Source organism: Vigna unguiculata, chromosome 10 (assembly GCF_004118075.2).
Source record: "Vigna unguiculata cultivar IT97K-499-35 chromosome 10, ASM411807v1, whole genome shotgun sequence".
Taxonomy (NCBI): Eukaryota; Viridiplantae; Streptophyta; class Magnoliopsida; order Fabales; family Fabaceae; genus Vigna; species Vigna unguiculata.
Genome location: NC_040288.1, coordinates 30,707,896 through 30,734,856, shown reverse-complemented (window position 1 = coordinate 30,734,856; position 26,961 = coordinate 30,707,896). Strand labels below are relative to the sequence as shown.

The 26,961-nt window shown below is 29.0% G+C and overlaps 2 protein-coding genes across 2 annotated transcripts; both read left to right on the top strand.

Moving 5' to 3' along the window:
- Window positions 1-1,536: 1,536 nt before the first annotated feature.
- LOC114167384 lies at window positions 1,537-4,664 on the top strand. Its single transcript, XM_028052466.1, has 3 exons — window positions 1,537-1,653; window positions 2,545-2,915; window positions 3,429-4,664. Exons 1-3 carry the CDS (start codon window positions 1,550-1,552, stop codon window positions 4,457-4,459), a joined length of 1,506 nt encoding a protein of 501 aa, XP_027908267.1. The 5' UTR covers window positions 1,537-1,549; the 3' UTR covers window positions 4,460-4,664.
- A 2,082-nt stretch (window positions 4,665-6,746) lies between these two features.
- On the top strand, window positions 6,747-8,584 carry LOC114167482 (pectinesterase 2-like). The gene is made up of 2 exons (XM_028052572.1): window positions 6,747-7,698; window positions 7,808-8,584. The coding sequence occupies exons 1-2, from the start codon at window positions 6,840-6,842 to the stop codon at window positions 8,494-8,496; spliced, it is 1,548 nt and encodes a 515-aa protein (XP_027908373.1). The 5' UTR covers window positions 6,747-6,839; the 3' UTR covers window positions 8,497-8,584.
- The last annotated feature ends 18,377 nt before the right edge of the window (window positions 8,585-26,961 follow it).

Sequence of the window (26,961 nt, the reverse complement as noted above, 5' to 3'; positions counted from 1 at the left end):
ATGCTTTGATTCAAGAGATACATTGAAGACTTAGGGGTTTAGTTGTTTAGGTCTTGTAATTTGTGTATGTTATTTAAAATAATTAAATTAGTATGTCAAGAGTCAAGAAGGCAAAACCCAAGTAGTAGAGCACCAAGAAAATTTTATTTATCTGCAAAACTTACTAGAATAATCGATTATTCTTAGTGATAATCGATTATCTTAGTTAAAATTGATTTTTGAGAAAAGCCTATGGAATAATCGATTATCACTTATGATAATCGATTATCTATGGCAGTTGTGACTTAACTTTTCATATTCTTAACCTAATTCCTAAATAGGCTTCTATAAATAGAGTGGTAGGCTTTCATTATCAAAATATAGAAGTTAGAGAAGTCTGAGTACTTAAGAACTCTCTGTGGGAAGGCTTTGAAAAACCTAGTGTGGGTAGAGCGATAACTTTCATCAAGTGGGATCTTGAGGGATTGAGTGCTGCTGCTGTTGCTAGGAGAAGTCGATCATCCTTTGTGTGATTCAAAGGAGGTGTTCATTCCTTGTGTGATTCAAGGAAGGTGTTTTCATCCCTTGTGGATTCAAGGGAGTTGTCTTCATCGCTTGTATGATTCAAGAGAGGTGTTTTCTAAACCCTAATCTTTCTTATCATTGATTGTAAGTTTGGTTTATTTTATTGATTGAGTTAATCTCGTTTTTTAGAGATTAACAATTGGACGCAGGGTCTTTTGATCCGAACCAGTATAAATACTCTGTGCAATTTTCTCTTCTCTACTCTCTTTATTTTATTGTGTTTATTAAAATAAAGGATATAATTTTAATTGATCTTTGATTTTAAAAGGGAAAATTTTAAAAGCACAATTTTTGTTAAGAACTCAATTCACCCTCCTCTTGGTTTTTGTCCGCACGCTCAAACATTCTGCTGCGTGATACCAACAAATGTTAGTATCTTGATTTCAATTTAATTCTCATATGTCTCTCCTTCATTCGATTTAGTCCCCACTTTTGTGTTTGTTAATCAATTTTGTCCCATTTTTTTTAATAATTGAAATATATATTTTTAATCCATTATTTATAAGATTAAAAATAATTAAGTATAAATATTTTTACAAAATTAAGTACTGATTGGAAAGAGACAATATTGTTTTATTTTAAAAAAAATAATTAACAAAACATGAGTTAATAATATGCAATAATGCAATATGTTAAAAAGTCATTTTTAATAAAAAAGAATTAGTATAACATTTATATAAATAAAGAAATTGGTATGAAATTGAAGAGAGACGATAATACTCTATTTTAACAAAAAAATTGGATTGTTCTATTAGAATAACATTTTTTTTACAATTAAATTTTAATATAAATATAAATACTTAAATTTGTAAAAATATTTATACTTAATTAATTTTAATCTTATAAAAATAGATTACAAAATATATTTTAATTATTAAAAAATTAAGACAAAATTAAATTAAAAAAATTGAATCAAAGAAAAAGAAATATATATGGCGACATTGAGACCGTTCTCAAAAGTTGAAACACAAAGTAGTCATAGATAATGATATTGTCACATGCACACAATATTTGTTCTAATTCAGTCATCCTTTCTCTCTGCCAGGAACATCTTTCCATGGCTCTATCATACCCTTCCATTCCCATCAGGTAAGTTTTCACCTTTTTCCCTCTTTCTTCTTCGTCTCTTCATTTTTGTTCTCTAATGTTTGGTAATGGTCCATTATTTTTCCTTCTTGATTAAAGAAGATCAACTTTTTATTATTTTGGTTAACAAAACCTGTTGATCAGTAACAACACCAATGTGTTTTGGACAAAACAGTAATCTAGTTTGTCAGGGCACCAAGAAGGGGATTTTCTGAGGCTTTTGACCAGGTTGATTATCGCTTGGTTAGTTATCAATTTCTTTGTGTTCTAGGGAGATCTTGTGAAGATCTTACACCTTACCCTTTAAGTTGTTACCCATGTTTGAAAATATGTCTGCTTCTACATATAAAAATGTTGATTATTGAAAACTTTCTTGTTTTAAGGGTCATGCAAATGTTGTTGAAAGATGTTTCCACTAGACTTTTGTTGTCATCGTTTCAAAAAAGTGTTTGGTTTTAAACATCATAGTTTAAATTGATCACAGGGACACTGTACATTACCCTTGTTCACTGGCTCCACTGTTCTAATTCTCAGAACATGCTGCATGACACAAGAAAGTGAGACAATGTTGTGCCTACCAAGTGATTGCTGAAAACTCTTGATTTGTTTTGCGGTTACATCTCTCACATTGTTGGCTTTCAACATTTTATTTTGTCTTGTTGGAGTTTGAAAGTTTGAAAAGCTATTCTTTCACCTTTTTTTAACTGTTAGGCCATGGTTAATATATTTAGCTCAATTCTTAAGTGCTGGATGAAGTAAGCAACAACTTTCTACCTTTGTATACACAGTATTTTGTTATAATCTCTGCATTAGTTGGCTGAAATTTGAAAAACAAATGGCAGTGAGTGTATGATTATACTATTCTGCAGTTGACAGTGTCTTGTGTTATTGTAGTTGCCAGGATGAAAAGGGGAATGACTCTCCAATTGCAGGCAATTCTTGTGAGGATAAAGCCTTTGATCTTCATCCAGTGTCACCTAATTCTAGTGGTGAAGGTTTACCATATGCACCTGAAGGGTGGCCAAATCCTGGTGATATATGGGGCTGGAAAGTGTTGAGCAGGACAAACAAGGCTGGATATTTTCTAGATAGACACCTTTATCCGCCAAAATCTCTTCAGACTCCTTCTAACAAGAGACATAGCTTGAGAACCAAGCCTGATATTGAGAAATACATAGAATCAAATTTTCCTAGCATGAGCATTGAAGCATTCTTTGATCTATTTAGCTGGCAGATACCCTCAACTGGGAAAACCCCCACAAAAGGTTTTCTGCATATTACAGCTTTGCAATTTTCTTTTCAACCTGGTGTTTATTTTCTCATCCAATTTTTCCCTGGCTTTGGTAATTGGTTGCATTTTACCTTGATTTGCAATATAACTTTTCCTGCACAAGAGACCCTCTTTAGTCTTCTGTTGATGATCTCTCTTCCTTGATACTTCTTGTATGGAACTGAGTAATAGTACTAAACTAATAGGATGACATGTTAGTGATGACTTATATTTCTGATTATTTCCTCTGTTTATTTTTTATGTGTGGTGGTGAGTCAGTTGTCTTTCTCAATAGCTTTCAAAGTGAAGGCCATGAGATGAACATTTTAGTCCTGAAATGAGAAAATCAAGACTATTTTTTCTCAAGTTTGTGAAATAAGTTGGGATACTCTTATATATATATGATACTAAAGAACTTGACTTTTACCGCATATATTCTAGCAACTTTTGTTTCCTTTATTCATTTTATATATTTCTTACTAAATGATGTATATATGATCTTTTCTAGCTGTACAATCTACGCCTATTACCCCTGCAGTGAAGCCACTGGAGATTGAAGAAGATACCACAGAAGAGATTAGCACCCAGAGGAAGTTAAAACGAAGAACACAAATCTGCAGTCAATCATCTAGGAAATCTTCCAGACTACGTGTTCGTGTTGGTCAGTCTTTAGCCACTGATCAAGATGCAAATAACATTCTTGATTTATGCCTTCTGGACGATGAAGCGGTGGAAACTGACGCAACTGAGATTTTTTATGGCAACATGGATTGTGAAAAAGGATCTGGCATGCAGATATCTGGGGAGAATTATTCCATTGCGACCACTGTTTTTGAGAATTTTGAGGACTATCTTGATAACTTGGAGAACATGCTTGTTATGCCTAATTCTCAGAGTTCATCAGAACATGTGGCTCCTTCCACCAAAACTATGGATGATCAAACCATAGAGTGCTGCAAGAAGAAACTTTCTTCCCTTCTTGCTGGAGACTTCTCTTCTTTGGTCTCTTGCAACAATGCTGTTATAGAAGTTGCAATTCTTGCATCAAAAATCTGCAAAGATAATACCCTCAGTGCTGATCAGATAGCAAAGCTAAAATTGGTGGAAGAAATTCCCTTAGCCAGTGTGGCTTTCCATGAGGCCAGAGAGAACATAGAAAAAGCAGACAGATTCTTGGGTGACTTGGAGGCCAAGAAATGCAAAGTTCTGAGTCTAAAAAGTGACTACAAGGACAAAGTAGCTCAGGTGCATTCTGAAATGGAAAAGAACTCTTTAGCAGTTCAAGAAATTGATGATCAAATTCAGAAACTTCAGTCAAAACGAAAGGAGATATGTGATGCCTTAGAAATCTTGCAAGAGCGTAAAGTTGAGCTGACTTGTGGGGAAGCTAGTGTTGCCAACTCAATTCTGAAACTTGTTGGGGAGATTCAGCAAGGATTGTCTGAAAAATCAGAATGGGAGCTGAAGAAAACCTTTTCTGTTCAACGTGTAGCTGAGATACAAGAGAAGTTCATCACTTTAAGAGGGTTAACATTTTAATCAAACTCTTTTACATGTTCTCATCTGGTATAAGCACTTTTCGATAGCTAGCTAGCTGACAATAATCTGTATCTATATTTCTAAGTAATGAGTCTAAGTCTATGTAAGTTTGTGTCATATAATGGGGCCTTAGATTGTGACTATCACTGAACTATTGTTAGAATGTGACAAGTTAACTGGTTTGCAATCAATCTCCTTTGTTTTATTTCTAAATGTTCTTTTGCTTTAGGGTTTAGAATGTGACATAATGAGAATATTTGTGAAATCTGTTTGATTATAAGAAAGCTCTTAAAGAATTTCTTATAAGATAATTGGACGTAGTTTAGATTGAGTGAACTAGAATAAAAAATAAGTTTCTACTCTATTTCTATCATACATTTATCTTGCAGAAATGTTTTGGAAACCTTTTATGATTATTAGATGTTAGTATCATATTATGTACTCAACTATGTTGGTAAGCTTAGAGAAAACTCTTTAGTACTATACTAAATCTCTTTTTTTAAACTCACGTGAAATTTCATGTTAGTTACAGTTTTTGTTTGTTGTTAACACAACGACGTTGGTGTTAAATATAATTTTTTCAATTAACATTAATAATTCTTTTCTGTTGATGCTATTTGGTATTGTTTTCTATCAATGTAGATAAAAACATATATTAGAATTATTTCTCAACCAAATTTAATTAAAGTTTTTTCAACAAAAACTATTTTCAATTGATGTTAGATATGATTATTTATTGGAAAATTATTTTTTTGATAAATTTTTGACAATATTAACGTGACAATATCTTATTGAATAAAAATAATATTTGATGTGCCTTGAAAATGAAAGAAAAAGATTTGGTGTGGTTTGAAAAAGAAATTTTGTTAAAAAAAAAATGAAAGTATCATAATCCTAATTTTTTCTAGTTGACATTGGTATAAATTATTTTCCAGTTGAAATTATTGATATCTATCAACGTATATCATAATTATTTGGGATTCATATTTGTGAGTCATTTTACAACAGATATTGATTAAACTATTTTCTTTCTGTGCTAATTAATTTTTTTTTCATTTATAGTAATTATTCGGTGATAATTGAAATATTTCATCCAAAAACATTAAAACAAAAATTATTAAATTTAAATTGTCTTATAAAAATTAAACTTAAATATTTAATCATTTTAAAATAAATACAATTAAAATTCAGTATATTTTAATTTTATGTACAGAAATTATAGAATTATAAAAACAAAATATTCAAAAGGTTAAACTTTTTAAAATTAAAACAATCAAATTTAATATATTTAAAATTTTAAAAAATGGTGAAATTTTCTCTCCAAACACAAACTAAATAAATTTAATTAAAACAATTACATAAACGCAAATCAACAAAAGTCTTTCTTTGTTAAGTAAGCCAGCCAAAAATACCATATGTTCCTCGAAAGCTCTCATTATCCAAGTTGTTTATTGACATTTGAAACCCTCGTTCCTCCAGTAAAACACCATGTGCAGTTCACTGCAAATTACTTCACAATTAATCCATCAATGCATCAATAGCTCACTGGTTCTGCTATACCAGTTTTTTCTTCCACAACAGTTAAACAAAAATTAAGGAACCCCTTTGCAATGTTTTCTAGTACTTTTATGTAGCTATACAAAAATACATACATATACATATACATATATATATATATATATTAATTAGTATTTGATATACTAATTTTTCCAATAATAAACAGACTTACAACATGCATATCATCCACTGATAATGTAGTTCTTCTCATAGTCATTGTTAAGATATTGCAAACCTATGTGCCAATCCTTGTACAATGTCGATGATAACGACCATGTCCAAAACTATTAGCCACCCTTCGTAAAAGACAGCACGTAACAAAGCGAAGCGTTTCATTTGGCTGCTAAAATATTCTCAAGTCAAACACTATTCGCAGATTGAAAGTCAACACATGAATATATAAGCCATATTCTTTTTTTCTAATCATTGTGCTAACAACATCGATGCTGATATGTTCTGCATAAAACTAATCTGACAGTGCTTTTTATATTTACTTAATTAATTAATTAGTTTTAGCAAAAGAACATGCATGCATGGCCAAGGAGAAGCAAAAGGCTACAAGCAAACGTAAAAGTAAAATGCAGAAATCAAAGTTGAACCACACGCATGATGGCTAGAAAGTGTTCCTTGGAATTTTCCTTTCAACATTACCCTTTTCACTTTTCTCTATATAAAGACCCAAGATTAAGACATAAGACACATTCCACTTACATTCAATCAATTTAAGTGATCCTTCTCTCACTTATATTCATCATCATTCATTCAGCTTTCAAAGTAAGTATTATTGTTGCTAAAGCCATAGCAGGTTAATTAACCAGAAGCCATGGCAGGTTTTCGTTTGCTCCTACCACTGTTCATTCCTTTCTTACTATTCTCTTTTGCTTCATGTTATTCATGGAATGACGTTAAACTTTGGTGCAACCAAACCCCAAACCCTCAACCATGTGAGTATTTCTTAGCCAATAACCCCACTTATCAGTACAAACCCATCAAGCAGAAATCTGATTTCTTCGAGCTTTCGTTGAAAATTGCCCAAGATCGTGCTCTCAAAGGCCATGCAAACACCCTCTCGCTTGGTTCAAAGTGCAGAAATCCTCGTGAAACAGCTGCTTGGGCTGATTGTGTTCAGCTTTATGAGCAAACCATTCGTAAACTCAACGAAACCTTGGACCCTAACACCAAGAGCTCCCAAGTTGATGCTCAAACATGGCTCAGCACAGCTCTCACTAACCTCGAGACATGCAAAGCTGGCTTCTACGATCTTGGGGTTCAAGACTATGTTCTTCCTTTTATGTCCAACAATGTCACCAAGTTACTGAGCAACACTTTGGCACTAAACAAAGTTCAATACGAAGAACCCAGTTACAAAGATGGGTTTCCAACATGGGTGAAGCCAGGTGATAGGAAATTGTTGCAATCTTCTTCTCCAGCTTCTAGGGCCAGTGTAGTGGTGGCAAAAGATGGGTCTGGAAAGTACAGAACGGTGAGTGCAGCCATAAATGCTGCACCAAAAAGTAGCAGTGGAAGGTATGTGATATATGTGAAGAGTGGAGTGTACAATGAACAGGTTGAGTTAAAAGCAAAGAATATAATGTTGGTGGGAGATGGTATTGGAAAAACCATTATCACAGGTAGCAAAAGTGTTGGAGGAGGCACCACAACCTTTCGTTCGGCCACTGTTGGTAAGCTAAAACAAAACATTTTTCTTAGTTATTCATGTTGTTTGAAGACAAATAAAAATTGAGTTATGCAAGGACTAAGCATTTAATAACATGTATATAACTTTTGCAGCCGTTGTTGGAGATGGATTTATAGCACAAGACATCACGTTTAGAAACACTGCTGGTGCAGCAAATCACCAAGCTGTTGCATTGCGTTCTGGATCAGACTTATCAGTGTTCTACAGATGTAGTTTTGAAGGTTATCAAGATACATTATATGTTCATTCCGACAGACAATTCTACAGAGAATGTAACATTTATGGTACAGTGGATTTCATATTCGGCAATGCTGCTGTTGTGTTCCAAAATTGTAACATATTTGCGAGAAATCCTCCCAACAAAGTGAACACCATCACCGCCCAAGGTCGAACCGATCCCAACCAAAACACTGGAATTTCGATTCACAATTCTAGAGTCACAGCTGCTTCAGATTTGAAAGCAGTCCAAAACTCTGTTAAGACTTATCTTGGAAGACCTTGGAAGCAGTATTCTAGAACAGTTTTCATGAAGACTTATCTTGATGGTTTGATCAATCCAGCAGGTTGGTTAGAATGGAGTGGTGACTTTGCATTGAACACATTATACTATGGAGAGTACATGAACACTGGTCCAGGTTCTTCTACTGCTAGAAGGGTTAAATGGAAAGGTTATCGTGTGATAACTATGGCTTCTGAGGCTTCAAAGTTCACTGTTGCTAATTTCATTGCAGGAAACACATGGTTACCTTCCACCAAAGTTCCTTTTACCTCTTCTCTTTGAACAAGTAGTAATTGTTATTTGTTGATTGTTTGATTAGTTTCGTTTATTTCATATTTGTTGTGATTGTTATATAAAATTGATACCTAGCTTGTTGATACAATTGGAAACTATATTCAATTGATAAATAGATTTATATTTTGGAAGATTTTAATTTGTACTGAGACTTGTTCCTCAATTGTAAGAATATTCTTTTTCAATAGCACAATTGTATGAAGTTATTATACATATACACTCTTAAACTTTCTTTTTGGATCAACATTTTTATTAAAATTAGAAAAATGATATTTTAACAACCCATTTTTAGCAACTTCTCTCACCGCCTGACGTGGCAGTGAGAGAGTGCTTTTTTCTTTTTTCTTTAAAAAATCCACGTAAGGCATGGTTGAGTACGAGAAAGAAGCTGAAGGAGTTATACAATTGAGAAAAACAAGTGAGAAAGAGAAGCGGTGGTTGAAGGAGTTACACAAGTCAGAGAAGCGAGAAAGAAGTTACAGAGAGCGTAGTGAAATTGGTTTGAGAAGTGGTGGTGAGCAGTTTGTGATTTCTCCATCTCCATGTTTGGTTTTCCTCCTTGCCCATTGTTTTTTCGTCCTCCATCTCCTCTCTGAAGTGTATTGTTCGTCAGTCCTGAAATGTTGTTCTTCGTCCATGTCCGTTGTTTTCTTCTTCCTTCATTGTCGAAGTTTGTTGTTCCTCCGTTTTGGAAGATATTTTCTTAGTGGCTTCGTCATTTCCCTTTTCCCTTTCCCTTTTGGTGGAGCACAACAAGTTTTGGGTTAACCCATTGCAAGAAATTGTGTCTTCGTTGAGGTTTGTGGAAATGAGTGATTTTTGTTTCTGTTTTTGGTTAATATATGATAAAAATTAGATTTTTTTTTTAAAACAGTGTTGTTGAAGAGCGGATTGCTGAGCAGCATTGGTATTTTTGGTTTTGTTGTGGTCTACATTGGTGAAGAGGCACAAACCAAACATGTGAAATTCTCAAAATTTAAGTGCTACTACCTTTATGTGGGTGAGGGAAAACAATGTAATGCAGAAAAATATAGGTTCACACTTACAATAACACAGCTTTGCACTTAAACTGGAAGTTTTTCATATCCAATCAATTATAAACAATCTCCAAAATTTATAAACATTATTCCTTATCAATTGGTGTAAGTTAACTTCATTAATGAAGTATATAATTTACTCATGCCACCAAACGGGATACTTATCATCCAAGCCAACAAGTGGAAACATTTTATGCCCATAAATTTAATATAGATTATTAAAAGTTTCCAGTTTATGTGTGAAGCAGGGGTTTCATAAGTGCGAACCTAAATGTTTTCTACATAACTTTGTTATGCCTCACCGTGGTCTGCGTATTAGCCATTATGTTTTTAGAATTTAACATGCCTGCATCATGGTTGAAGTGGGTTGGAATAAGGTGTACCCATTTAAAGAAATGGTTTTGTTAGTCGTTATCCCACATGTAAGTGCAAAGCAATGACTTGGGTTCTGCTAACCTACGCTAAATGATTTGAACAAACCTTTTCCTTGGTTGAGTTTGATTATAAGTATCCTTCTGGACAGACCCCTTGGTGGCATCAATAATTTATAAAGTTTGTTAATTAAGTGACGTTAGAGGAAGTTTTAACGATCAATTTTGCAGATATTTTTAAACTTATTGAATATGAAAAACTTCCAGTTTAAGTGCAAAGTTGTGTTACTATAAGTGCGAAACTGAACTTTTCTCCATTACATTGTTTTCTCTCACCCAAATAAAAGTAGTAGCCCTTAAGTTTTGAGAATTTAACATGTTTAATTCATGGATTAGGTGGGTTGGTATAACATGAACCCATTTCAATAGGTGGTGATGTGACAAGTGATCCAGGATTTAAGTGCCAACCCAAAAGTCCCATTCTGCTAACCTGCATTATATGATTTGAACATAATGTTTTCACTTGTTAACTTGGATGATAAGTATCCTGTTTGGTGGCGTGAGTAAATTATAAACTTCATTAATAAAATTAACTCACACCAATTGATAAGGAATACTGTTTATAAATTTTGCAGATTGTTTTAAACTTATTGAATATGAAAAACTTTCAGTTTAAGTGCAAAGTTATGTTATCGTAAATGCGAACCTGTACTTTTCTACGAAACATTGTTTTCCCTCACCCACATCAAAGTAGTAGCCCTTAAATTTTGAGAATTTAACATGTTTGGTTCGTGGATGAGGTGTGTTGGTATAACATGAACTCATTTCAATAGGTGGTGGTGTGACAAGTGATCCAAAATTTAAGTGTCAACCTAGGAGTCCCCTTCTGCTAACCTGCGTTATATGATTTGAACCAAATATTTCCACTTGTTAGCTTGGATGAAAGTATCCAGTTTGGTGGCGTGAGTAAATTATACACTTCATTAATAAAGTTAACTCACACTAATTGATAAGGAATAATGTTTATAAATTTTGGAGATTGTTTATAATTTATTGGATATGAAAAACTTCTAGTTTAAGTGCAAAGTTGTGTTATTGTAAGTGCGAACCTAAAATTTTCTGCATTACATTGTTTTCCCTCACCCACATAAAGGTACTAGAACTTAAATTTTGAGAATTTAATATGTTTGGTTCGTGCCTCTTCACCAATGTAGACCACAACAAAACCAAAAACACCAATGTTGATCAGCAATCTGCTCTTCAACAACACTGTTTTAAAAAAAAAAAATCTAAACTTTATCATATATTAACCAAAAACAGAAACAAAAATCACTCATTTCCACAAACATCAACGAAGACAAAAAATTCTTGCAATGGGTTAACCCAAAACTTTTTGTGCTCCACTAAAAGGGAAAGGGAAAAGGGAAATGACGAACCCACTAAGAAAATATCTTCCAAAACGGAGGAACAAGAAACTTCGACAATGAAGGAAGAAGAAAACAATGGGCATAGATGAAAAACAAAATTACAGGACTGACGAATAATACACTTTGGAGAGGAGATGGAGGACGAAAAAACAGTGGGTAAGAAGGAAAATCAAACATGGAGATGGAGAAATCACAAACTGCTCACCACCATTTATCAAACCAATTTCACTGCACTTTCTGTAACTCTATCTCGCTTCTCTCACTTGCTTCTTTCACTTGTGTAACTCCTTTAACCACCGCTTCTCTATCTCACTTGCTTTTCTCAGTTGTATAACTCCTTCAGCTTCTCTCTCGTACTCAACTATGCCTTATGTGGATTTTTAAAAGAAAAAAGAAAAAAAAGCACTCTCTCACTGCCACGTCAGGCAGTGAGATAAGTTGTTAAAAATGGATTGTTAAAATATCATTTCCCTTAAAATTATTAAATATATTTAAACATGTAATTAGATTATAACTTCACTTAACTCATTGATATTATTATATTATTTTAATATTGTTATGAAATAGTTGTTTTAGTTATGAAATTATTATTTTTATGTTATTAATTAATAAATTTAATTACTCTGATGGTCCCTACCTTAGTAGAGGTGGGTTACTATGGTTTCTGCTTTTAAAGAAGTGCCAATTGCATACCAACTTTCAGAAAAATGTCTCAATTAGGTCTCTTTCTGATAGAAATTACTAACGCGTTATTAGCATGTCACGTGTTAATTTGTGTTTTTTTTTCTTTTGCAAAAACATTTGTTACGACGTATCAGGTCCCTGATATGACATGTGGCATTGTCGGTGTAACATGTGGCATTGTCAATGTCAGGACAATGATGTGTCAATGTATTATCAAATATCGTTGTCTTGATTTCAATTTAGTTCACATATATGTCTTCGTCATACAATTTAGTCCTTACTTATATGTTTGTCACTCAATTTTGTCCCAATTTTTTTTAATAATTAAAATATTTTTTAATCCATTTTTTATAAAATTAAAACTAAGTATGAGTTATTTTACTATTTAGGATTTGAAACCCCCACTACTGCATGAGATTTGAAACCCTTGTTACTGCTGGGGTTTGAAACTCTTGTTCCCCAATAACCCCATTATGTCTTCAATCAAGTTTAAATATTTTTCATTGAGATTCCTGATTGATTTGTTTCATATTTTTTAATAATACATAAATCCTGAAATAAAAGAAAAAATTTAAATGATAAGAATTTTAAATTTGTGGTATTTAAAATTTTCATATATTATTCATAAAAGGAACAAAGAATTAAGTCTACAATTTTAATATCAAATAATGTAAATGACAAAGCCTAAAAGTTAAAATTAGTAACTCATTACATTGTCATTTGTTCTAAAATAGAAAAATAGACATAATGAAAAAAAAAATATTCTAATGCAGTGCTTAATATTGATAATTTGTTTCTTCGTTAAGAACACCTCCTTAATCAAATATCTAACTCATAATGAAGAATGATAATTGATAACTTTTAAAATAAGTATACAAATTTAGTTCAGGTTGCAAATTTCATATTAATGTCATTACAATACATAATTTTATATTGCAATTTTAATTTTCATTGGTGACCAATAATATATTTAAATAAACATGTAAGTTTAATTCTTCCAATAAATTATCATAAAAAAATATTCCAACTTTTGTTACTTTATTCATTTCAGTGTGCAAATTTAAAATATCCAAATTGTATATGAAGACAATATCCAACCTATATAAATAAAAATTAATTTCATTTTAACAACTAAAATATACATTTATATTAACTTATAGTAAGATGACAAAATATGTCCAAATTGAATTTAGTAATCAATGTTAATTACTACCAAAAACTTAATAAAACGTGCTGTAAAACTTAATAAATTACATGTATTTCTCAAATTAATTATAAATGGGTCCTTGCTCGCGGTCTGCTCGCTAATCTACCAAAATTTATTGAAGTGTGTTTTCAGTTTATTAATCCACTTTAATTTGTTCTGTCCTATGAACAGTACATGTTAGTGTAAGTTTATATATAATGAACTAATTTAAGATGTACAGGTAATTATTATTTTAATTTATCTGGAAAGATCAACTAATGTATTAAAAAGTTTACAAATAAAAATGTTATCTAGTAAGGTTAACTAATATATATATATATATATATATATATATATATATATATATATATAACAAATTAAAAAAATAAAGTTGATGCGTCAATCAATTAATTTTGTCTTACATACATATCTGACTTGAGCATACTAGTGTCTTTGTAGACACCTTCATTTAGACGTCAATGATGACATCCTTACTACATTTCAAACTATGTTAGTTAGTGAGGAGAACTTCACAAACTTAAAGTAAAGAAGATATTTAGGAGTGTTTCTCATGGAGATCAACATATCTCAATCCTACAAGAATGGATAAGTTAATTGTAATATGGATTGATCGATTTTGACACTCCTAGCATGAATACAATAATTTTGTATAACTAATTATGTAATCTATAAATTTAAAATACTTATCTCTTTTATAAGAATTAAAAATTAAACATGTCAAACATTTACTTATTAGGTCTCTTTCAAAAAAAATTATTAACGACATTAATGACACACCACGTGTCAACCTCTGATTTTTTTTATTTTAATTTTTTTTTGCAAAATTTTTTGTTGTCACGTGTTAAGTCCTTAGTGTGACATGCAATGTTAGTGCTACATGGCAAGACAATGTCACATATGCCAAATGTCATTGTTTTTATTTCAATTTAGTTCTCATATATGTCTCCTTGATTCAATTTAGTCATCACTTTTGTGTCTTTAATTCAATTTTGTGCCTTTTTTGTAATAACTAAACTATATTTTTATAATCCATTTTTAATAAGATTAAAACTAGTTAAGTATGAATATTTTTACAAAATTAAATACATATATTTATATTAAAATTTAGCAGTAAAAAAATATTAACAAAATATGAATTAATAATATATAATAAAATAATATGTTTAAAAGTCATTTTTAATAAAGAATATATTAATATAACATTCATAAAAATAATAAATTTAGTCTCAAATATGAGAGAGAAAATATTTTTCTATTCACCAATTATGGCCGATGATTTAAATAACCATTCATACAAATAACCATATCATCATTCAACTTAATTGCCAATTATTCAATCAATCATTTCAACTTAAACTTCATTTCTTTATCTTGTCTACTTATATTTATTTTATCTTTATTTATTATTTGTCTTTTTTTTCTTAATTAATTTTTGAGTCTATAATAAATTTGAATGTTTTCTATCGAGTTCTTATTATTATTATTATTATTTTTTGAGACATTCAAAATTTTTGTATTTTTTAATTGAATTTCTATCATTTAAAATTTCTTGCTAATTTGGACGATATGATTACTATCTCTCCACCTCATCTTATTGTTTTTACGTATTAACAAATATGAGGTTTTTATATTAATATAAAACAATATTAAAATAATAAAATTCACTTGTTATTATATCTTAACCATAATATTATTTAATATTAACAAAAATCTAACATTTTTTAAAATAAAGAGACAAGAAAACAAGATAATTTAATAAAATTACAGTCATGTCATTCAATTAATAAAAAAATAAAAATTTAATTAAAAATATAAAAATAATGAGTTCCAATAAATAAATAAATAAAAATTCAAATAAAAAAAGCTAAATTTAAAGAATATTTAAAACTTAATTAAGTACTTATTGTACGAATAATTTAAGTTTGTAAAAGTTAACCGATCATAACTTTAAGTACTACGTTAGTTTCTTCAAATCCCGTACCTATAAGCATTAAATAACTTCATATCCTTAATATACTTTTGTTGTGAAAAAAAAATGCTCCAAGTTGGAATATAACTGCTAAACACCACCACGACGTACCAAAATTTGGTACACATCAATTTGTTTATTTAATTTTTTGTGATGATGACGGAAACGATGACGTTTAGTACATAAAAAAAATATAATTTTCCCACATTAATTATTTTATTTTCCATAAAACTACTATTTTTCTTGCATTTCTAATCACATAAAAAAAAATTAATAGTTGGGACTTCTCTTTCGAAGTTGGACTCCATGAAGGATGAATCCATTCTTAATAAATATCCATAAGTGATTCATGCCTTTGTTTTGTATTTTATTTAGTTTTTAATGGATAATATATCTTATGGGTAATAATTTAAACATTTATTGTCATGATGCACAAAAATATTAATTTTCTCTGTGTATATATATATATATATGTTTCTTATATAAGTGCATCCGTGAATTTTATATTCAATTTATTTATTTATTTTTGGCTTAGTTTATTTTCTTAAGTTTTAAATTGTACTTATCTCATAAAAGAATGTACAAGTTGTGTAATCACATGATTAAACAAACGTCATAGTTATAACGCGAAAACTATGTATGTAATGACTTCATTGGTTTTTTTAATAGTTAATAATTGCATTAGTTAACTAAATATGAAAGTTGATACACTAATTACATTGAAATATTATTTTCTCAAAGAAGAGAAGAGATATGCACACAAGTTCCGTTGACTTAAAGATACTCATTAAGATTAGATTTATTGGTTTGAAAGAAAATATTATAGATTTCCAAATTGTAATTAATTAAATTGAAAATGATGCACGTTGCACTTTTCTTATTTAAAACACTTCTAGAAAATTGTTTTACTACAATGTTGATTGTTGAAGGAATATAGTACTTTTGTAAATTATACTTATTTGTTATAATACACACACACACACATATACATACATATATATATATATATATATATATATATAAAGTAAAAATGGGAAAAAATGGGTTATTGTTTTCAATTATATTATTTCTGAAAATAATACGCGGTGTTTTAGATGTTTATAACCAAATTTAGGACATAGAAATTTTAGTTTCTTAAATATCTAGACCTGAAAAAAATTAAATTTATTAAGGATTATCGAGGATGTTGGATTTTAGCTAGTATTATTAGAATTTATTGTATCAAAAGTTTTCTGAAGAGAGGTTTCTTGTAAGTTTATTCTGTTGTAATAAATTCTATATTTTTTTATCATAAAAGTAAAAGAAAAAATAGTTAAAATTTATTTACATCTTTTTAATCAAAATAATGAAACTCTAACAATTATAATACATATTTTTATTTTTATTTTTATAGCAATAAAATAAATGTTAAAATTGATTATATTATCTTGAATTTATAAAAGCTTATAGAAAAATAGTTATCCAAGTCAAAAAGTTACAGAAAATTATTAATCTAAAAAACTATTTTCGTATTTAATTTTGGCAAGGTATTTAATTTATATTTTCACTTTAAAATACTTAACTTTTCTCTTTTAAAAACTTGTCTAAAGAATATTATCAAAAATATATTCATAAAATTGATTTAAGCGACATAATGGTTTAAAAGTACTCTAGTCACTGCTCGTGTCCACGTTTCAAACTATGTAAAAAAATATCGTTTTTGTGTGAAAATGATTAAATTATATTTTTATAACATTTATATTTTAATTATATTCTAGCACTTCTTGTGTTACATGCTGATGGTTGATTTTGTTGCCACATGCATGTTAAATATAATGTGAAATATTCTGTATAATGTATATTTGAACATCTGTAGAATTCATCACCATTATTTTAACATTTTTACCATAAACAAATTGAAGTCAAAACTATATAATAAAAAAAAAAATTAACAATCATGTATGTTAGGAAAAGAACATTGAATTAGTTAATTAAATCTGTCTCTGAAATTTAGAACATTTACGTTCCTTTCAGCAACTCTAAGATTGTTATAACCATCCATAAGTTTTAATTTATTTAACTAACAAAAACATAGTTTATAAAAAAATTTACATCAAACTGTTTGATATTAAGTTTCAAATTATTAACTCACTGTCAACATCTCTATCACATAATCCAATATGATGGAAACATAAATGTTAACAAATTACAATTTCAAAAACTAAAATCAGTCAAAATTTTGATTAGAAAAAATAAATAAATAAAAGTTAACAGGACTTATCAAGATAGACATATATGCAAGGTTTGCAATATAACCTATCTACGATACCCTATAACACTACCTCACTTTTGGTTCTAACATTAGTTTTTCTTTTCTATAAGCAATTAAACTATTTTATATTTCTAACGCTTGGTTTAGATCACAATCATACGACTCCAAGTTTAATCTTTTATTTATCCAAAGGATAAAGTGATTTTAAGTTTTGTAAAGAAACTCATTTTTTTTAAATATTCCATTATTAAATTTATTTGATTATACTCATTTTTTTTAAATATTCCATTATTAAATTTATTTGATTATATCAATTTAGTTATCCTTGTGCGTGTCTTTAAAATTGTTTTTAAAGTATTATATTATATTATAGGTATTTCGGATAAATTTGAAAACAAATTTACAAGAGTGTCCCTCTCTAAATTATTACAAGGTATTTCCCATATCTCTTTAATATAACAAATGTTCATAATTTACTTCATGAATAAGATTAATTGGATATTAATTATTTCACATTTTCATTATGTCGCATCATTATAATATATATATATATATATATATATATAAAAGATATTTCTTTTTGATATCCACATTTTCTTTTCAGTTTTATTCTTTAAATAAAAAAAATTTGAAATTAAAATAGTTATTTTACTAATTTTACCCTTCAAATGATAATTTTTTTAAGTTTACAGTTTTTCTCAATTTATCAATTTTTTAATTAAAAAATTACCTATAAAATAAATAAATATTATTTATAAAAATTATAAAACTATCTATATTTAATTTTATAATTATAATAATAAAAATATTATTATTAATTTTATTATTATTTACTATAAAAAAATACATAGACGTACACATGTATTTTTATTAGTATGAATAATAAAATTTTCTAAAAATAAAGGTACGTTTGTCATCTTTTTAAATATGCCTTTTAGAAATTTAGATTGATTTTATGAAGTAAATTCATAGGTTTTTTTTCTTTATGGATTAACCTACAACTTTCTCTGTGGAAAAGTAAACATGGAAGCCGTAAATACTTTCTCCATTTTCTCACAAATTTCACATTGTTAGGTTCATGACTTAACAAACAATCAAAGATTGAATTGATTACTACTTATAAACTTACATTACTAAGAAATTGATTTGTCTAAAATCAAGACTTAAACACTAAAAGGAGGAGAATTAGGGAACATGTGAGTTCAAAGCTTTGACGTAAGTAATTATAATTAAAAACCTTCTTTTTATGTTACCTATCACTTATACTTTGGACAAGTCATAATACGATGGCTTCTAAATTCAATGCGTTTCAACTTATGACGTTTAATAAACTTCTAAAGCTCATTATTTCAAACGTCAAATTTACGAATCTTCGTAGTGTATACACCATGTTATTTTTCAAAGCTTAGTTTAACTATATGATATGCTTGATAGAAAAGCTTTTGCAAACACTCTTAAGATGATAAAAGTGAAAAATGGAATTCACATTTTAAAATGTTGACCTTTTCAACTTGACAGAGTCTCAAACTCATACTCACTTACGTTTCTTACGATATTTCTTTTAAGTCTAAGTTCTTGACACATTGCAAACTATTATTTACAATATTTGAGTTCCTTTACTCGTAATAATATTATATAACCAAAAAAATTAGATACTAAAGCTTAAGACAATGAATTTGTAAATTTTTTCATTATACATCAATTTATATAAATTATCTCTCAAGAAATGGATTTTAAGTCTAACTCCATCCTATAAACCGACTTATAAAATAAAATTTGCACAAATTTGTATACTTTAAATTTGTTTTATCTATAGTCAATATGAGATCTTTAGCATATCCTTTGATGGTTTGATAACATCGATAGGTGGGTGGTATCATAAATTTAACAAACAATAAATCTCACTACATCAAAATTACCTATTAATATTTAGTCACATATTTATATATATATATATATATATATATATATATATAAATAAAATTTACATAAAATAAAATTAAGACAAATTTAAAATATATAAATAAACGCACGGTGCTAAAATTTGGGTTGAATTATTCTTTTGGTTCATTTTTTCGTCCAAAAATATCAAGTTGGTTCTCTAGAGTATTTTAATATGAATTTGGTCCCGATTTTTAAAACTTGATGCAATTTGGTCATTTTTGTTAACTTTTTAAAGTGAAGTAAGTGTTTTTCATCAAAATTGACACCAGGATCATGTCAGTTACACTAACAAGGCAAACCATCATTGTTCACAACTTCAATTTTGTTGAAAAAATCTTGATTTAATTCAAGAAATTTAATGAAAAATGACAAAATTGCATTATTTTTAAAAAAATCGAGACTAAATTAAAACTAAAAAACAATGAAAGATCAACTTAATATTTTTGAACGAAAATAGGAACCGAAAAAGTAATTCCAATTGTTTTATATAAACGAGTAAAAATATTGTATTTAATTTTTTTATGATAATAAAAAAATAGAACTATAATTATTGTTATTATTATAATTATAAAATTAAATATAAATAATTTTTACAGTTTATAATAATTAATTTTCATTTATAATAATTATTTATTTTAAAAAAAATCAAATAAAAAAATAGTTAAACTAAAAAAAATATCACTAAAAAATAATATTAATAAAATAATTATTTTTATTTAAAAAATATTTAAAAGGTAAAATTGAAAATTAAATATAGACAAAAAAATCTTTATATATATATATATATATATATAAATTCTTTTAGAATATAAAATATGTAAAATATATTAAAAATATTTAATTTTTAAAAGACATATTTAAAATTAAATAAATATAAAAAAAAATGAGAGGCCATAGCCCCTTAGTCAATACTATGTTCCGCCAGCACAAACCTAACCATACAATTTGATTTCATGTAATTGAATTAAATTTAAACTTTCTTATTTAATATCCTTAATTCTACATTTGAATTCTTCACATAAAACTAAAATCATATAAAATTAGATTTTTAAAAAGTTAATGAAAATTACTTTTTGAAATTAGTTCACATATAATTTAGTTATGACTTTGATTTCGTTTTTGATTACTTTTAGAAGTATTATTGGAAAAATAATTTTAAAATGTTCATCACATTTGGTAGTGAAGGAACCTAAGATGTATTGAAATTATGTTAAAGACAAAGTGGTTTAAGAATGGAACCCAACCCTGACTTTTGACTTGAGTTATAAAACGATGATTCCATTTATTTAGTTAAGAAACTATAACATCAATGATTGTATAATCTTACGTGTCGATGTTACCAGCTATCATCAAATTCATGACTTTCAAGTAACAAGAATCGTAAATTTGACTCTGAAAATTAAAATGCCGTGACGTGACATTCCTTTTACATGAAACCAGGTTCGTTTTATTATGATTATCTGTTAATTTATTATTGGCTTTTTTCAGTTTCTATAAATTTATTTCATAGAAAGAGATTATTTTTCCTATAAATATGTACAATTTACTCACGTTGCTTACATCAAATACGTAACTGAATTTACTTTGAAACTTATAGGACATCATTGGTTATTTCAATGATTGAAAATAAATTTATTTCAACTATTTTTTTTTTTTGTGTGGAGCTCTTTTCATTTCGACTGACAATTTATTAGAAAATGTTTTATTTAAATACATTAAATAATGTTAAAAATGGGAAAGACTAAATTTATGATGTAAATTGACTCTCATAAAACGCTTCTATTATTATTATTTTTATTAAACAAGTTTGATTTTTAGAGTGTAGAGAAAAAAATATACTCCAATTACTATATTAAAATAACAAGAATCAAACATGAAGAGAGCTTAATTTTCTTAAGGAAGATTGCAAATTTTCTTACATTTTATTATTATTATAAGAAAGAATTAGACTATGACTTTGCTCGCAACGAAAAGCAAGTATAATATTTTATTAAAAAAAATACTTTTGATACATTTATACATTTTCTGACAATTTAATTGTTTACTAAAATTAATACAAACACGCTTCCTTTATATTTTTTTAATTATTGGATAAGTTTTAGGATATAAAAATAGTTAAAATAAATCGTTATTATAAGGGAGCAATTAAAATTAGAAAGACGACTATGATTATCCATAAATTAAAATAATCAAATCTATGATTGAATCAAAATCATTAGATGGAATAAAAGATGGTTTCTAACAAAGTCATATAGTTATAATGTATAACCTAATTATTTTGGGGAGGGTGAATAGGGGTCAACCTAAGGATAGACATAGACTTTTAGTAACTATTTTTTTTTTTCTAATAATCAAAATCCATTCAAAGAAACCTAGCAACTCTTTGACTTTATGAATTTTTATTTTGATAAGTTTTGTGATCCTAATAATTTTGTAATATGTGGGTTTTTGTAGAAAATAGGAATATGAATACCTTGATTATAAACTCCTTTAAAAATATGAAGAATATGATATTATTGTTTTTATCTATGTGCTCTTCCGTTAAATAACTATACACATAAAGTATTCTTTTCACACAACTTTTTTGTTTTTCAATGTTTCATGTTTGACTTCTCCACAACTTTAATTAAGCATTATCCAGAAAACTTTAACCTTGAAACCATTTGTATTTAATAATGTTTTAGTCTTTTTTAGAATTTACATGTGATGCATAAATCAATTATATAATTCTCGACTCTGTTATTCAGTGATATCAAAATTTTAAAAATATATGTGAAATGAGTGGAAGAAACGGGATATCAAAATATTTTTGTTTTAAATATATGGACATGTTGAGCAAGTTTCTTTATAAAAATATTTCTAATTTATATAAAAATTAATAAATTTAATTTATTTTGTTAATTTATAAATTATTATGGATAAGCATGTAGATATGATCATAAAATCTAGTAGGATTCTCTCGTGATATAACGTGACTTCGTGTAAGAAACTAACATAACAAAGTTAATGATGGTGGGGCCAACACGTCTCCAAAAGAAAATGGAAATAAATTTCGTATATTAGTAATAATATATGAAAACAATTAAATTATTTAAAAATAATTTTCTGTTTTTATCGTGTTAATTTTATATTTTTAATTTAATGATATAACGTCTCATATTGATATATAGACGCATACTAATATTTGTATATTATATTTGTTACATTAGTACATGACAAGATCTAGAACAAAGGTACCTGATAAATGGAAACCTTTGATGTGAGAGTTTAGGCACTTTTAGTCTCCAAGCAGAAATAAAAAATTAAATAATGAATATAAATTTTATATATATATATATATATATATATATATATATAATATAAATTAAATTTTTGAAACAAAAGCCAAATATACATGCTGAAATTCTTTTAACATGTTCAAAAACCTTTGTCATTGATCATAATAACATTATTTCAATGCTCTCAACGTAATTATATAGGATTCTCCAGTAATATCGAATTTATGCAGATAGCCCAGCATATTACTTAAACATTCAACATAACACTTGAGTTTATAGTAATTTGTTCCATAAAAAAAAAGTTATTATGGCATTTTTCTTACTTAACTTATAAGTTTTGCTTTCGTTTGAGTTACGCACTCCATTCTTTTAATCTTGTCTTTGTACAAGATCTTTTAATAATTCTCAAAAATTAAAATACATTTTATTTGAAGTATTTGTAATTAAATTTTGTTTGTTTTCTAATTTTTTTTTGGACAGAGTAATTCAAATATTTTATGTTTCAATTTTTTTATAAATATAATTGAAATTTTATTTTAAAAATTCAAATTTTAAAAAAAAAGTCAAATTTACACATTCAAAATAGTATTTAACAATTTAAGTTTTTTAATATATATCTATATATAAATTGTAAAGGAGGGAGTGACTAATTGTGAAATTTCAATTTTCTTTCTTTTTAAGTGAATTTTAAATTATATTATTTTAATTATTTGAAATATTTTTTAAAAAATTTCAAATTCAACAAATAAATTAATTATTCTCTTAAATTTCTTTATGCAAATAATGTAAGCAACAAATAATAAAAGATAAGTTTAATTGTTACGTGGTATTTAGTTGAAAACGCACATCTCATAAAAACAAACAACAAAAACAATTGAAAATTCATGCAATATTCATTCTCATGCTTCAATTACCTCTCTTTTACATTGATAAAACAATTGAAAATTCATGCAACATATTCATTCTCATGCCTCAATTACTTCTATTTTACATTGATTTTCACTCCCAAATGACCATCAACAACATATATTTTTAATTCCACATCTAAAAAAAATACATATATTATTTCCCATTTGCATATATATCAAAAATTTCAAAGAACTTGTACTCCATACTTCTAAACAACCAAACCATTGAATATAAGTAATTATTAACTCGACCCAACCAAATATGACTTGAGTTCAACCCAATCTAATTTATCTTGAACTAGACTTGACACCAACCTAATTAACAAGGACTCGTCTTGGTTTGACCTAGGCTTGAGCATCGGTCGGGTCAGGCCAGATTCGGGCCCAACACACCAAACCAACACTATCTGAATTTAACTTATCAAAAACTAAATCTGGCCGTTTTTTAATTTGGGTTAATCAGGTTCAGGTTGTTTCAAATATGATTAATAATGGATGGGTACGAGTTATCTGATCACAACCACTGGAAGCAGATCTGTGTGTCCTCTTCTAGTTCTCCCATTACATCGCCTTCATCGCCTAGGATGACCTCTACACGCATCTCTAACAGACCCGACGACAATAGGCACCATGAGCAAATATGCACTCACGTAACAGATCCACCATGGTCAGCATCGAGACTAAGCAAGTCTATAATGAAGGTGTTGTAAGACCCAATTTTTGTTATAGATGTTTGATTCCTCGAGCTACTGCAGGTGTGAAGAGTCATTGTTTCACACATTGGTGAATTCCAGTGAGGTGCAACAACTTTTTGAGCGAGCTGATGGTGGGACGCTTTTGGAGAGGTGCAACTCTTCCTCCATGCAGATGAAGAAGAAGAATGGAAAAGAACTAGTTGCGTGTTGGTGAAGAAGAACGAAAAAGAAGTGGCTCATGCATATTTAAATGTTGGACTGAAAAATGACTAAACAAAACCTACGGCAAGGCCAAGGTTTGTGAATGTTAAAAAAAATTAGAAGAAAACTTTAAATAGCAGGTCAGGTCGGGTATTTGGGGATATTTATTTTTAGATCCAGACCCGACCACTTTTACGCATTTTATCCATATTTTTCAACCCATAATTAATCATATTTGTGCGAATTCGACCAATGTCCTATTTCATCTTTCGGATTATGCGGTTATGGTCAAGTCAGTGTTTTCTACTCACCCCTAGTTTGACCCAAACTAACCTAAGGTTGACCCAACTCAATCTCAACTTGAATTGGGCATAACTTAATACAATTCAAGTTGACCTAACCCAACTCAATCCAACTTGACTTAGGGTCGACCAAACCCACGCCTAGCTCAGCCCAACCTAATAACCTACCTTAGACCTAACCTAATTGGATACGACTTAGAGATGACTCAACTAGGTTTGACTTGGTCTCAATCTAACTTTCTTAGGCTTAAGTCAATTTAACTTAAGTTGAGTTTGATCCAACCAAACATACACTAGTGCAAAATCTTGTTTTTAACTCGCCTTATATGCCTCGGTTGTCTAGCAACCGAAGCATATAATGGCGTGATGACATTTTTGTAATTTCTGCAAACATTTATGCCTCAGTTCACTTTTCACCCGAAGCCAAAAACGGTTTATGCTTCGATTAACAAAAAATCGGTGTCAAAAAGTGTAATATGCTTCGGTCTCGTGTGTCAGGGAAATTGTTGCCAAAAGAGTTTTATGCCTTTGTTAAAAATAGAATCGAGGCCATATCCTTTACTTAGGGCACAAAATCGCAAACCTTTTCACTGTTCTTCTTCTTCGCTGCGTGCCTGCACTCCATTCTCTCTTCTCTTTCTCTCTCTCGGGGACGACGACCACTGCTTCGGCGAACTCCTCTGCAGCCACTGCTCCACAGTGGTGGATCACGCTTTGGTTCGCGACCTCCCTTTTCTTCGTTCATGGTAGCGGCTTCAGCGAGTGTGGTGACTGGTGACATCTGCTTTGCAACATGGTGGTTTGTTGGGGCGGCCTGGTTTCACAACACAAACAACCTCTGGTTTGGGTTTTGCAGGTTTCACTTTGTGTTAGAGCTTCTGGTTCTGGTTTCATCTACAGGTAAAGGATTCGTCGTGGTGGTTGCGTATTCTCGTGACAGTGGAGGCGACAGTGGCTCAGGTGCGATGTGTAGTGTTCTTCACACGAGGGTTTTGCACCTACATTTTGCTGGTTTTGGTTTTCTACAGGTGGTGTGCACTATTCCTGGCGGTTTTGGTTGTGTTTTACAGTGGTCGCTAATATGGTTGCCAATGATTTCGACGGTGGTGTCATAATGACGAAACAAGTGGGGCTATGTTGCTCTATGGCTTCGATTTACAGAGAACCGAGACAGAAAAGTGAATCTATGACTTCGGTTCTAGAGACCTGAGGTCAAAAATCACCCTTTTTGGCATCTCTCAATATGCCTCGATTTTGGAACCGAGACAGAATATCAAAAACAACCAAGACCAAAACCATTATTGCATTGGTGATAAGCCCAACCTAACTTATCTGACTCAAATCCAACCGACTCAACATAACTTAGGACTGACCAACTAGGTCTAACGTGAAGTTAGCCTAGCTCAACTTGATCTAGATGTAGCTCAACCAACTTGATTTGAGCCTCACCTAACCTGGTATATTAACCTTGAATTTTGATTAAGTAAATGTTTTTCAAGTTTATAAAGCTTTTTAAGTAAATGTTTTTTTTTACTTTATTTTCTTAAATATTTGTTTTCTTTAAAAAAATTGTTCATGGATTAATCCGGTTAAGAGACTTTTATGAACACTTAACCCAGTAAACTTTTTCTTTTTACATATTCTTTTACCTTATCATGTAGATCAAGATCAAGTTCAAACCCATAAGAACCAAGTCCTGATCCACCTGAGCAAAATCAAATCCCCAAAATTGGGTTAAATTAACACGTTTAATTATGAATATATATATATATATATATATATATATATATATTTTTTTTTTTTATAATTATATTATTTCATAGTCATCAACTCGGTTTTCTTTCTATATGTTTTTTCCATGATCAATAACTGATAGTTTTTATTTAATTAATAACAAGTACATAAAACTTTAGTTTCTTTCAACGTATATGTAACACCTCAAAATGTTTATCTCTCAAAGAATCAACCCTATACATCACTGTCGCAAAGTCAACAAAGAACATTAATATTAACAAATATTTCATCGCTTAACAGGATATTAGCAATAAAATCTCCTCGACACTCGATATATATATATATATATATATATATATATGTGTAATTGTGACAAACACACATATATATATATATATATATATATATATATATATATATATGTGTAATTGTGACAAACACATAT